General features: G+C 48.3%; 6 protein-coding genes across 6 annotated transcripts; 3 read left to right on the forward strand and 3 right to left on the reverse strand.

Annotated features, from left to right (window-relative positions):
* Positions 1–673: 673 nt before the first annotated feature.
* EV420DRAFT_1278027 (Lactonase, 7-bladed beta-propeller-domain-containing protein) lies at positions 674–2009 on the reverse strand (the record flags this gene model as incomplete). The annotated part of the gene is made up of 4 exons (XM_060468057.1): positions 674–1245; positions 1317–1587; positions 1648–1798; positions 1852–2009. The coding sequence occupies 4 exons, from the start codon at positions 2007–2009 to the stop codon at positions 674–676; spliced, it is 1152 nt and encodes a 383-aa protein (XP_060324563.1).
* Positions 2010–3020: 1011 nt separating this feature from the next.
* On the reverse strand, positions 3021–3716 carry EV420DRAFT_1622908 (20S proteasome subunit; the record flags this gene model as incomplete). Its single annotated transcript, XM_060475873.1, has 3 exons — positions 3021–3168; positions 3225–3510; positions 3566–3716. The coding sequence occupies 3 exons, from the start codon at positions 3714–3716 to the stop codon at positions 3021–3023; spliced, it is 585 nt and encodes a 194-aa protein (XP_060324564.1).
* A 603-nt stretch (positions 3717–4319) lies between these two features.
* EV420DRAFT_1576853 (GLE1-like protein-domain-containing protein) lies at positions 4320–6392 on the forward strand. The gene is made up of 4 exons (XM_060474512.1): positions 4320–5162; positions 5217–5360; positions 5415–5970; positions 6029–6392. The coding sequence occupies exons 1-4, from the start codon at positions 4680–4682 to the stop codon at positions 6217–6219; spliced, it is 1374 nt and encodes a 457-aa protein (XP_060324565.1). The 5' UTR covers positions 4320–4679; the 3' UTR covers positions 6220–6392.
* A 551-nt stretch (positions 6393–6943) lies between these two features.
* Positions 6944–8619, reverse strand: EV420DRAFT_1064733 (uncharacterized protein). The gene has a single exon (XM_060465601.1). The coding sequence runs from the start codon at positions 8353–8355 to the stop codon at positions 7297–7299; it is 1059 nt and encodes a 352-aa protein (XP_060324566.1). The 5' UTR covers positions 8356–8619; the 3' UTR covers positions 6944–7296.
* Positions 8620–9867: 1248 nt separating this feature from the next.
* Positions 9868–10456, forward strand: EV420DRAFT_1752118 (uncharacterized protein; the record flags this gene model as incomplete). Its single annotated transcript, XM_060480393.1, has 3 exons — positions 9868–10152; positions 10178–10205; positions 10370–10456. The coding sequence occupies exons 1-3, from the start codon at positions 9959–9961 to the stop codon at positions 10454–10456; spliced, it is 309 nt and encodes a 102-aa protein (XP_060324567.1). The 5' UTR covers positions 9868–9958.
* Positions 10457–12675: 2219 nt separating this feature from the next.
* Positions 12676–13083, forward strand: EV420DRAFT_1240581 (uncharacterized protein; the record flags this gene model as incomplete). The annotated part of the gene is made up of 1 exon (XM_060466627.1): positions 12676–13083. A coding segment is annotated over one exon (408 nt), but the record flags the coding sequence as incomplete, so codon positions are not given.

Raw genomic sequence — 13083 nt, forward strand, 5'->3', positions numbered from 1 at the left:
TATCCGACAACGTGCCGAGCAACAATAGAGTAAGGATTAACCCAAAAGGTGATCCTGTACCATAAATGATAACGAAGGTTCTCTATGAGGAAGAAAAGAAAATGTAGGCAAAAAGCAACTGGATTTAGATAGGACTTATGCTGGAGTTGATGGGTGGGGAGAAGGGTAGGATAAAATCTGCCGCTGGAGATTTAAGTTCCGCCCTGGGCCCCCGTATTGAGCCGTCCCGATCTCTCGTCTCCTTTGAGCGTGTACCAAGCTGCCGAGGTAAATGCTACCGGGCACCATGACTTTGGTACTTTTGAGCATCAGTTTCCTATCTACTATCCATCTCAATGAGCCCCAATCCGGATCCTACATACTTCACAACAGAGTTTACTTAAAGTGCAACGTATATTGGACAACAAGTCACTCATCTGTTGTTACTAGAAGAGGATTGCTTAGATGCTGTCACAGAGAAATCGTGGCCAGACGTTGCCCGCGGTAAGCCTTGAGGTCAGGTTCAGGCCTCATGGTAGTCTGACTTGTCCCATGAAACGGCCTGAAGCTTCGAATTCGAGGTCACACATTCACAAGAACATGAAATTTCAAGCTTGGAAGCTCGTTTCATTCAATATGGATACATTAATGAATGCAAGGGCTACAAATGAAAGCTCCTTAAGAATTTCTAACATCAAAGGAAAATGAAACTCGTTCGGTTTGCAATGTCTTCATTCCGGGCCACTTCCACCAAATTACGGCCTTCGTCCACTCGTTGCAAAACGACGACACCACCAACAGTATTAGCGCCCGCGACGATGAATTCGTCCCCACCATCTTCGACTTTGCCGAGGCTCATGCTCCGGATCTGTTGTAATCCGGTAGGTACCTGGGCCAACAGCTCCAGAAGTTCTGTGCTCCGCTTTGTGATCCTGTTTACACGCTTCATCCGCCGTTTGGTACTCTCCGTACACGTTGAATTAGAACTTGTTCCGTTATTGAACTGAAAGATTGCGATTGTATCGCCCGCAGGATCGATCGTCGTTCCGATATTGCGGTTACTCACGTATATTAGTGGTGATGGAAAGCGTTCAGTCGGAGTGGAAATGAGGATCTCAGCCGCGGCGAAGGAGGTTCCTTCGAGGGGATTGGCCGGTACAACAGAAACATTAGCAAGAAGAGGCAGGGTTGTACCGTTAGGCGCCTCGGGTATACGTTGAGCAGTCAACGTGGAGGTTTTTTCATGCACTGTGAAAAGAATGTCATCTAGAAGACACAGCCTTTTCATCAGATTGTAGTTCCGGGGACGGAGGGAACGAGTGGGGTTCGAGACGTACCGTGAATAGCAATGTGTCGTGGTCCAGCGCCTGCATCGATATCTATTTGGCCCTGGACTCTGAACTTTCCGGGAGCACCGTCATTTACGATTCGCCAGATTTTGTCTGCGCCCAAGTCTGGAACGAAGACTTCTCCGTTGTGTTCAAGTGACATGTGAGGGTTAGACGGTGCGTTGGGGCCCACGGGGAAGTCGATTATCGGGGAATCCTTTTCGAAGTGAAGGGGATCATCGGCGACGGTGGCAACAAAAGAGCAATTAGGAGATCCAAACTGGATATATCACCACAGCCTTTAGATGTGGACCTGGTCAATAGTAAACCGGTGGCTTACATTCATGCCTGTTACTTCTCCCGTCGAAAGCGGATTGGTGAAAGTGGGCCCATTGCCGCCTGTAGATACAGTATCCACCAGTGATAGAACCCCTGCGTCACCAACAGAAAAAGACTGCAAGTTCCCTACGGGCTGTATTTCATTAACCGCACTAGATGAAAAGAAGATCAAGACATGGTCAGTTGAGCGATAGACGGGACGTACTATATTATGAGGCTGTTATTAGGATGCTGAGCAATCCATGATGGGTTTTCTCCTGACGGACTCTGTTGCGTCAGGGTAAGAGACTTGGCGCCGGCGTCAAAGAAATATGTGGCAATCGCGGAGGAGAAACCTCCGGCAAGGATAGTGTAGTTGACCATTGGCAAAATTGCACCAGAAAGAGCGAATGTTCAAGGAAAGAAATGAGAAGAGGGCGCTAGGCCTGTAAGTTGGGGGGGTTCAAGTTCAAAGTAAACGATCATTGCCAAGACCCAACGCCATCTTTTATAGGCATAAAGCATCGCATTCGAGCACCCCATTTTTTAACAATCATTAGGTATTGTTGTTTTGGCCATTGTCTTGATGGCGGTTGCCCTACTGCCATTGCTCCGACAAAGCCGAGCTGAGACCATCCTGTAGCTTCGCAGAGAGATGCTTATGCCTCTGAGATAGGCGTTACACTCATGTGCAGTAGCAGCGCTGGGTGGTCATCAGTTAAGATGGCTGGAGTGGCGTCTTTATCATGATGGCGGTGGTAGAGGCGGATGATCGGTGACATAAACGGTAATTGGATTTCTTGGTGCAACACAGTGGAAAATGAGGAGGGGCACACAGCATAGCACATTCTCACCTAGTAAGCCGAGACAGTCGGCGCCTGGCATTGCATCAGGAGTGAGGGATCTTCGGGTTTCACTGGAGTGATTGCTCCATGACTCCAGATCTTACTTAGCTTCAACAATCAATAACACAAGCATCATGTCGCATTCGAACCCAGCGGCAGTTGATATTCGCCAGATTTGACCCGCATTTCATGCGATGAATATCGGGCAGTACCCGAACAGACCCTGGGCAATATCAATCACCAAAGCCCAGCTGCAGTAATTCAATTAAGGTGAGAAACATATTGTCAATAATCAGCCGTAGCATTGGTGTGAGAGTGTCGCTGAGACGAAAGACATGCGAACAGAAACATTTGCGTGCCTGTGGAAGGCTGTGGAAAGTGCAAGTTTTTCGTTTCTCGTGAAAATCGGTGTTTGTCGTCGCCGAAGACACGTTCTGGCGGAAATGACCAGGTGGGCATTCAATAAGAAAGATGCGGTCACATTGCATGATTATTATACCCTTACAGCAGTCAAAGTCTGCCCTCCACATACAGCGACAATGCCTCTCATTCAAATCTCTACCTCCCTCGAGCCATCCTTGTCTACAATCTTGACCTTGTATTGCCCGGGACTGACAACCACACGCTTCGCCACTTCGGCGATGCATCGCTTGAGGGTCGCGAGTCCTTCTTCCAGCGACGCCTCAGGATTATGGTACCTATACGTACGATCCGAATAAGCCGAAGGTTCACAACACAATAACAGCCACCTCACCGGTCCAACAAACTTAGTACAAAGTAACTTCCATAACCATGAGCGGCAAACGGCACCTCCGTCATTGTTCCAAGATAATCCACCCAGTACAGATGAGGTTCATGCTTGGTAGTATCGTACCCTCCAAGTAGCAGGTTGACGGCGTACGGTTTTCGCGAACGCAGAGACTCTGCCACAGATCTCCGAATCCATGACGCGGCTGCTGAAGGGCCTAGAGGGTATGTATTGCGTATTTGGAAAAGACGAATGTTGCGTTCGACATATTCAGAGAATTGAATAGTGTCGCCTATACAGTATATTTGTAAGGATATATCCACTAGCAAAACGAACGAGTTACAAACCTGGTTCACCAGAATACGCCATGAGTAAATGGGGACTGAGGACTTTGATTTTGTCCTCGTCGACCTTCATTTTTACGATGGAGCGTGCAGATGTCGTGTCTGCAGCAACGATAACATATCCTTTCCCGGTGATAGCGAATAAGTTCTCCATGGCAAGAGCAATTGGTGGTAGGTAGTAAGTTCTGCAATGGGAGGGCGTACGCGTCAAGGGGGTGACGTGACAGAACACTTTCCCAAATTGGTCTAAGAGACCGGACCGCATCGCCGTGTGACAATAACGTGACCGAAACGAGAACGTGACATTTGAATCCCGAAATCTTGAAGTCCAACCACCACGACCTGCAATATACCTTCTCCATTTCCCTGGTATTCCTTTTCGAATCACTTTGTTGGCCTTGTCGAAAGCTTCTGTATACAATCCACTAGCAGGGTCTCGCCTAGGCAGTGGCAAGCTCATTAATGAGATATTGAGGTTCTTAGAAGCACTCATGAGATTTGGAGTCCCCCGCTCCGTGGCGCCCTCTCCAGTGAGGGAAAGGTATGTGCATTTTGTATGCATGATATAACTGCTCAAGAGAAGAACAAGGACGTCTTCTTCCACCTTTGGACTGCACCACGTTGTGGACGACGTTTACGAAGATGACGACAGCGACGAAACATCTTCGATATCAAGTTCTGAAGAAGATTCTGATTTATCTGCATCCGACAATGAACTCTCCCCCCAATGGCGCCATCGGAGTCAAAAGAAATTTCAACCTCGTGCCCCCCCCACTTCGTGAGTCTTGTCGTCATGTCTTTGTGTTATCTTCTTTGAAGAAAGTCGGCATAGGTCATCTTTGATATCTACTCATGTCACTCCAAAGTCGCCGTCGAAGGCCCTGTCAGAATCAGAACAGCGACAAATGGAAGAAGCCCTGGCGTCTATACGATTACGGGCTCGACATAATGACCCTTATGAAGATTGGGAAAGAAACGTTAGGCGAGAATCTTTCGTACGTGTCCAGTTCCGTCGCAAGATGATCTAGCTAAACTATAATAGCGAGCTGCCCGGAAAAATCACACCACTTCCCAGTCACTCCTTCACGATGCTCAAGACAATGCCAAACGACAACAAATGGAACTACTCCAAGCGAAACACGCGGAGGAACAGCGTGCCGTTGATGCGAAACTGTCCGAATGGCGGTCTAGACATCAGCAAAACGAAGCTGTAATGCGTCAACGGTGGAAAGAACGACAGGATACATTGTGGCAACGCATAGATGCGGCAATTGCTCTAGACGCTGGGAAAGTCAAAAAGAAATTGGAAGAAGAACAGCGTATACGTGATGAGGAGCAGAGAAAGATCAAAGAGGCCGAGCTGAAACGGCGGTTGGAAGAGGAGAAGAAACGTGCAGACGAGGAGAAGAAGCGTCAAGAGGAGGAGGCTGAGAAGAGGAAAAAGGAGGAAGAAGAGAAGAAAGAGAGGGAGGAAACGGAAAGAGTAGAGGCTGAGAAGAAGGCTAGGCAAGACAAACTCGAGGTACAGAAAGGGACAAGAGAACAATTGGGCATGAGTACTGCAGACCATGATTGGCGCGAGGCTAGGAAGACTCTACAGGTGAGACGTTCTCCGGTGTTCGGTTTTCAGCTGACTGTTCTTTGATTTTGTTAGGCGCTCAAGGCCGAAGTGCTTTCTGTGGCTAAGAACAAGCACGGGAACTCGGCGGAGATGAAATCGACATGGGGTACCTTCCGTCGTCAAATTACCCCCAAGATGGGACAGTTAACGCATGATGAAGCTACTATTAACCGCATTGTAAGTTTCAGTATGTACGTCCCGTGTCCTAAATCTGCTAAGGGGATATCATAGACAACACAGCTCGTCCAAATTATGCTACCTCCACAAGGACATCATCCTGTCATCTACGCCGCTCTTTTGTCCACTCTCGCCAAGGCCATCATTCTCCAGGCCGAAACCGAAGTGACGGCTGAGAAGAAATCCGCTTATCCACTATCTAAAGTCGCGTTCAACCTCCTTGAGACACTCGACGGTTTTAACCAGGTCTTCTGGGCGCGAATTGTGGCTCGGACTGGGGGATGGGCTGTGCCTACTCTCATCGGCGATCGCGATTGGGATGGGAAACCATGGAGTAACGTGGTCGAGAAGAAGAAAGCGATGGGATATCGGCAGCAGACAGCTGACAACGGCGATCTTGTGTGGGAGACTGAGGAAATGTACATTTTGCGACTAAACGGGGTTATGAGAGTATACTTTGGTGTACTGGCGATTCAACCACAAAAGGGCCCGTTGAATGGGCCCATGTGGCGGACGCCGATGTTTTGGGTGTGGATCGCTAGGCTCCTTGGCTCAGACGGCGGAGGACGGGCTATGCTGGAACGGGCAGTGGGAGCGGAGCTTTTGGCTAGTACGTATCTCGGTGCTTTCACTCCGACTACTGACTAAACTTATTGGTATAATGGCAGCTGGCTTGTCTGTTCTCGGATCCGATGCTAAGGATATGTGGGGTCAGCAGTTTGTGAAAATGTTGGCGCTTATCCATGAAGGCAGTACCACGGGGATGGGCGATGGCAAGAAGATTGGGGGTAGTACTACGGAAGGTTCTGCCGCAAGAGCGAGAGTCTTACTAGAAGTGGAGCGAATTATGGGGTCATAGGTACGAGCTGAGCTCTATCACTGAGCCCCTCCTTTGAGGGTGTCTGACTACCATTTTCACAGTGCTGTTCAGATATATTTAGAGTTTGTGTAATCTAGTCCATCGTGAACTCAATATGTGCATAGCGACGACGGATATAACGTTCTCTTTGAGTTTACATTCCAAACGTCAAAAGCTCCCTGGGTCACATTGACAAAGAGCGTCTATTAGAACCTCCCTCGTCTTGAAAAAGGTCCTCTGAGGCTGTTGCCCTTTCTATAGCAGGTATCCACTATCATACCCCACGAAATGGAAGCGATGGCGTGCTGATTACAATGGCCTGAGTGACGACCATCTGACGCAAGTTTAAGGCAAAAGTGCCTGTGGTCCATATGATTCTGAATGCAGTTGGAGTGGCATGAATAAAGACGTTAGATTGACTCTTGTACTTATGGGGCCACCTAAGGAGGGTGAAACGAAGATAGCGTACTGCCTGAGGGCGTCGTAGTAGATGGTATACAGCATTCCGCGGTGTGTTCTTGATTTAAAGATGGAACCACCCCAGATAGTTCTGTTGAGGGTCGTCCCCTCTATTTACAAGGTTCAAAGCATAGAAGTGCGTCGTTAAAGCTAGCAAGAAGTTCATTTCATTTGAACATGAGTTACACAAGAGGACTTGGCAAATGAAGGGATGGTAGCACCGTACTGCCTCGCCCAATCCTCGTTACAAGCAAATGTGGATATCTCAATAACTTGAAGTTCGTATCACAAGTCAGCCCTTAATTCGTGACTTATGTAACGATTAGGTTAGGCGCCCATGAATTTCCCACGTTGACGGAGGCAACCACTATCAACTATTCTATGTTAGGAAGACGCGGGGCGCCTAAGGGCGGCTATCAGCACTTTGGTGGATACCATGTGTCGAGATTGGAATTCTATAGAACGATACAAGAAGTAAACATTCTTGGTAGATAAATAGCGAGTAAGAGTAGTAAGAGTAATAATAAAGAAAGGAATGGCGATGTCTACGCGGAGTAGGACCTGCCTACGGAGATTCACACTAAAAAATGTCCATAAACTATCGTCCCATCGGCATAGTTACTTGGATGAGTCAAACTCGACGTCGATATCCATTGGTTCCTCTTCAATCAGGTCCAACTTGAAGGGTTTTTCTCGCGATCCAGGTGGAGCTGACGGACCAGCCTCGACTTGAGGCGTGTTTTGACGCGTAGGAACAGGCGTCAACTCCTTCCAGTCTTGAAGCGCCCCATCGTGCATCGACGGACCCGCTATGGGACCAGCATGGAATGATTGGGGGGTGTTTTCGCGTGTAGGAACGTCGGGTGTCAATTCCCTCCAGTCAAGTGCCCCAGGTTGCGTCGACGGACCCGCCACTGGACCAAGCACCGGCGTATTCTCCCTCGTCGGCGGCCCAGCGAACAAATCGGCTAGAGCAGGCGTGTTCTGGCGACTACCGGTAGGCGTGCGCGGGAAAGGACCCAGACCCATACCCAACTGCATGGCGATCACCGACTGACTGCGTGCCCTAACGCGCTTGCGAGGCTTCTCCCTCTTGGCATCCAACGAAACGCGCATGTTTTTCATCTTGCCCTTGTCGGTGTTGTGGGCCATCTTGTTCCTGCTCTGACGTCGCTCGAACAGATTCAGAGTCTGAAAGGCCTCCTCAAATACCGGTGCATCTTGTTCCATAGACTGTGCCCCTGCCAAGTTGTTCCTGATGACCTGAGTAGATGAGCGAGCGAGGATGGGATTCCTAGACGAAGTAGACTGGATGGACTGTCGATTGGCCACATTCTTGGGCCCTGCCTCGCTTGCGGGAATGATCGCTTCCTTGCCGGCTGATACAGGTCCTAGAGACGCAGCAGAAGCCAAACTAGAAAAGAATAGTCTCTTTGCGGAAGGGACCGAGGAGGAGGGGGTGCTAGAGGGATCGTCGTCGCCTTCATCTTTAACCTTCTTGGTCACTTTGATGGGCTTCAAAAAACGTTTTCTTTTTCTCCTCGATGAGTTGAATTTGCGCGTGCGTGGCTCGTAAAACCGGGAATCAATATGAGGACCAATGCGACTTGAGCGACGAAGGCCTTGGTACGCCTCAGCAAGTGTACGTGTGGCATCGGAACGAGTCTGTACAGGCATGGGAGATGAGAGGGAGAGGGAGAGGGAGGCTGGGAAGAAAAAAAGTGAGTGGTTAGCGGTTAGCACGTACAAGGGAGAAAAGGAAAAATCTATGAATGGTCCCAACCCATGCAGGTATGCTTTATATATGTTCAGAGCTTGTTAAGGGGATTTGGAAACTTCGCGAGCCATTTTGTGCCTTCATTGTTCGAAATAGCAGGTGGCACTGTTGAAATGAAATATATTTAATTGAATCACGACAAGACAAGATGTCGTTACCGGATTCATGGTACAATCAGCCTTTTGCATACATAATGGTCTTACGTCGACCCTAATATACAAAGGACCGGTCAATGAAAAGACAAAGGACCATGCAAGAGGGGCCAATGTTCATTGTTGACGCCGTTTGAAAATGTGGGCCCGTAACTCGTTTGAACGAGTGGCCACCGGCGGATGTTCGAAGAATGGTTTCATTCGGTTAATCCTTATCCGCCAGTGAACCAAGGTATCTACTATCGTTCCTGCAAATCAAGCCAAATCGAGTGAGTGCAGAGATACACATCTCCAGATGGAAAATTCTCTCAAATGAGCTTGATTCAGCCACCGGGAATCGCAGCAATGAAGCTTCCGTTCAATCCTTCGAAAGCTCAGACGGTCCTGCTCCGTTTCCAGCATGAACTTGGGACCAGCATCAGAGCGAGTTTTGCATAGTTCATAGGACTGAGTTGCGTGAAAACGAGAAGTACTTGAGTCCACCTTAGTTGCGAACAACGTTCACGAGAAAAGGGGAAGCCGACATACCGAATCCAAAGGTTTTTCTACGTCCAAACTTCCACCATCGCGGTCAGCCCTCTCGGTCAGGGAAGAAGTACCAACTACCTCCTTGTTCCATGGCGAAAAATGCGACAATAGCAAGGTCGCTGTTATAAAACGATCAGCAAGCCTCGGATATGCTCGAAACAAGAAGTCGCCCCTGGAGACCAGAGTTCAAAGATATTTTCACCTTCCTGGTCGCAAAGTTGATATTGATTATCTTCTGATTCTGCGAAAAGAACTCCAAATAACGAGAAGCGTTGGCTTCCAGGCCCCAAGGCTGTTTGACACCTTCCGAAATTTTTATAGGTAGCCAAGGTGTTTGACAGGATCCACGAGGCATGAGTGGCGGCTACTGACAGCACGAGCAACTAGTGAGCATCTCTCAGGCATTGGTAAAGAGATGAGGAAAACAGCCGTGAGCAGGAGTGGTGGAAAAATTGAAACTGACGTTCGAATCCCACGATCGGAATACCGGTTTGTGCCGGTTCAGAAGAGTCAAGTGGGACCCATAAGCATCTACCATCATGGCACGACTGTCGGACGCGTCTTGCACCTCCTCCTCCCAAATTTCAGAAGAATATCGAGTCACCAAAAGCGTTCGAGGAAGACACTGTTCTACATGTGTATTATGAAATGTTAGACGTAGAAATTTTCTTCGTCTTCGAGACCGATGATAGAGCCTGAGGACGTACGCCGTTGCTATGATAATCATGCATCCGGCAAACTGACAGCGAACACAACGTTGCCCGTACCCCCGCTCGAATCATATAAAAGGGGTGAGCTCTCTGCAAGGATCCTCAGCACCAACATGTCTGCCCCCGAAACCGCTACCAAATTCTCTTCTGCTGAAACCTCCTCCGTCGCTGGTGGACAACTCGTCGGACGCTCCAACAAGGGCGCCGTCGCACCCAAGGAAGCGTTGAAGCTCCGTTTAGACCTGAACCTCGAGGTGGAGATCGCCATCCAGGCCAAGGTCAACGGCGACATCACCCTCTCCCTCCTGTAAGTGACCTTTTATCTCCTTGAGCGTCATGGTGCTGACCGTTCTATTTTCAGTGAGTAAATGCGCTCGCATCCGAGAGATGATATTGGAACGTAGTCATCGGATTGAGGTGAGATTTGTCTTTACGAGTCCCGTTCGCTTTCAAAATCTGATGTGAAGCTAGGACAACACATCTTTTGTACCTTCGTTCCATCTTCCTTGCATCCATATGATTAGTATTTAGTGGTATTCAATGCTTGGTACATACGAAATATCAGGGTTTTTAAGGTTTATACAGCGAGATATATACTCACGCCCAAATGAAAGGCCAGTGTCTGCCGTGTACCAATGTGGTCAGATCATGAGTAGTCACTCAAAGTCAACTGGAATAGTTGTACTCAAACTCGCAAGGAAAAATTACTATTGCAAGGGCTGTCTGAGAAGCCAAAAAATTCACAGCGCACACCTTACCATTTTTGAGAAGGTGTGCGCTGCGATCTCTCTAGCTGGGAGTCGAACCCAGCCTTTAAAGCCCGTTAACGCGCTTCGCCGATATGCCAACAGAGAGCTGAATGGGTCTAGGGAAACTAGCTTGACATTACCGCAAATTCGTTTACGTGATGGCTTCATCGCCTGTGAGCAAACGCGCTTCCAATTGTTGAATAGCGAGTGCCATCCATCCTGGAGCTATGCTTTGATTTAATTGAACGACTCTAACTGGTAAGCTGGATGTCAATATCATGTTATGTTCCACACTGCTCTACAACGAAAACGTACGTCTCTTCAACAAACGATGATTCTCGAGCGGAGGCAGGCCATGTAGCCCTATAATTTGAACGTTGAGAAGTCTGCGACTAGAAACAAATAAATGAAAAATGAATGCTCAACGACTAACACCAGAGATAATCGACTGTCGAGTCGTAGAGTTTCTGAACTTGAAGGAGAGACGATCCTCTGTAAACGGTAGACATATCAAGGGACATCAAATGAACAATCCTAGATGAAGAGCAATGCCTAGAGATGGATGAAGGAGTAAAGTTCCTGGGTTCAGTTTAGTACTGAGATGAGAAAGAAAAAGAATTGCGCAGCATACACCCTCCCGTATTCGGGAGGGTGCACGCTGCGATCTCTCTGGCTGGGATTCGAACCCAGCCTGTGACGTCCGTGCCAGCACGCTTCGCCAATACACCAATAGAGAGCTGAGTATATGCAGTGTCGCCCCAGTCTTATTGTCGTAGATTCGTTTATGTAAATGGATTCGCGCTGGCAAGCGACGTCTTGGGGTTAATAATACTTCAAACAGGAAATTGCACTGCATAGTGTCCCGGGGCATACTGGATCTCTCTGTGTCGATGCTGTAGAAATATCACTGTTATTCTTTTTTTGAAGGAGTCATTCATGAAGCGTTCAAAAATAAACCAGAGCCACAGTCGTTGTTCATTTGCCCAAATTCCGTGTTTCGTTAGAGAAGCTAGCATTGGCATCACAGTGATCAGATAGCGTATAAGAGCTTGCTTCGTGTTCAAAGAGAATAATAACGAGGGATCAGAGCGCGCAAGGCTTTGTTAGAGTTAGAACGAGATCGGAGAACCTTCAGTATAATCTTTGGCAATTCTAAATGCGAATACCGTGCGAGAGGTATTATATGTGAAGAAAGGAAAGTCCCAGACACCAGTAGACACCCAGTGAGCATGCAATCAAGACGGAAAATGCAATAGTGACGGACCTTGATTGTCGCCGGAAATCCCCGAGATTTGACAAATTTGGCCACATTTACCAACTCGGACCGCCATGCAAGGTGAACTTTCAACATTCAATTTCGAACGCCCCCGATTACTGCCAATATTTCGAACGAGATACATCTAAATAGTTGCTCTTTCGCCCATCTGCTTGGGACGCCTTCAGAACCACTTGCTCCTCCATATGTGACGTCTAAATTTCAATCTTTGCGAGGATGTAAAACACTGCTTTGAATCGTAGAATTCGTCGTCTTTCAATCGTCTTGATAACACACGTCCCGTCTCGCATTCGTATGTAACTGCATGGATGGCTTGGGCGCATAATTGGATCAGTGGCTGGGGTGTGTTTGATTGATACGATTAGTTCAATTCAATGCCTTGGAATCGAAGCTCTGTGGGCGCTTAAAATCGTACTCCGTACTACACGAGGCCTTCGCTGTACTTAACACTCACTTTCAGCGTGATCCCTGCATACTGTAGAGTGAGCTCGCCCTACTCTTGTAGCCCTTCTCCTTCTCATTCCGTCTGCCAGACAGAACAAATCAACAATGGTACGGCCTGCCGCAATCAGAGGGTTGGTCATCGGAAACATCGTGGCATTGACACCCGTCCTTGGGCTAGTCTTCAGTGTCTTCGAAATACCTTGTGAGCGATACCTTACTTCCTTTCAATGGGCAAGCAGTTCTGAACCGATGTCGAGGGCGTCCTTTTGTTTTCCCCTTTGCAATATATGTGACGTATCTGGGCGCCTACGACAAGCCTCTGCCCAGCTGGTTCATAAAAGCATGTGCTTTAGTGTACACCCCCTTTTCAGCCCTCTCCCGTGTTCGAGTTCAGCGTCTCTTCATCGAAGACCCCGGTGTCATAGCTCCATGCTGGTTTTCACGGCGAAGCATCGACACTTTTCATGTCCTCGCCCAAACACTCCGTATCATCGTCCTCATTATTCTGGCTCCCATTTACATCTATATCCCACATTCAGTCTACGTACAGATATCAAACTTCGCCAGCTCATCTTGGGCCTTTGAACTGACGTCTACACCCGATGCAGTATTAACCGCCGCTCCAGGCGGCGGATCCGGTGTATACGCCCCCACTGGCTTTACTCCTCAGTGGTTGTTAATGGTTGAGATCGTAGACGGCACCATTGCACTGGTGAAGCAGGTCCGCTGGTCGGAGGAGATCAGAAACAAGGGATACACAGCACTGAGT

Source organism: Desarmillaria tabescens (genome assembly GCF_030435595.1).
Source record: "Desarmillaria tabescens strain CCBAS 213 chromosome Unknown EV420scaffold_60, whole genome shotgun sequence".
Lineage (NCBI taxonomy): Eukaryota > Fungi > Basidiomycota > Agaricomycetes > Agaricales > Physalacriaceae > Desarmillaria > Desarmillaria tabescens.

Coding starts and splice junctions, on each gene's coding strand:
- EV420DRAFT_1576853 (XM_060474512.1), top strand. CDS start 4,680: ATGGAACTACTCCAAGCGAAACACGCGGAGGAACAGCGTGCCGTTGAT. Junction 5,163..5,216: donor AGGCTAGGAAGACTCTACAG/GTGAGACGTTCT, acceptor TGATTTTGTTAG/GCGCTCAAGGCCGAAGTGCT. Junction 5,361..5,414: donor AAGCTACTATTAACCGCATT/GTAAGTTTCAGT, acceptor GGGATATCATAG/ACAACACAGCTCGTCCAAAT.
- EV420DRAFT_1064733 (XM_060465601.1), bottom strand. CDS start 8,355: ATGCCTGTACAGACTCGTTCCGATGCCACACGTACACTTGCTGAGGCG.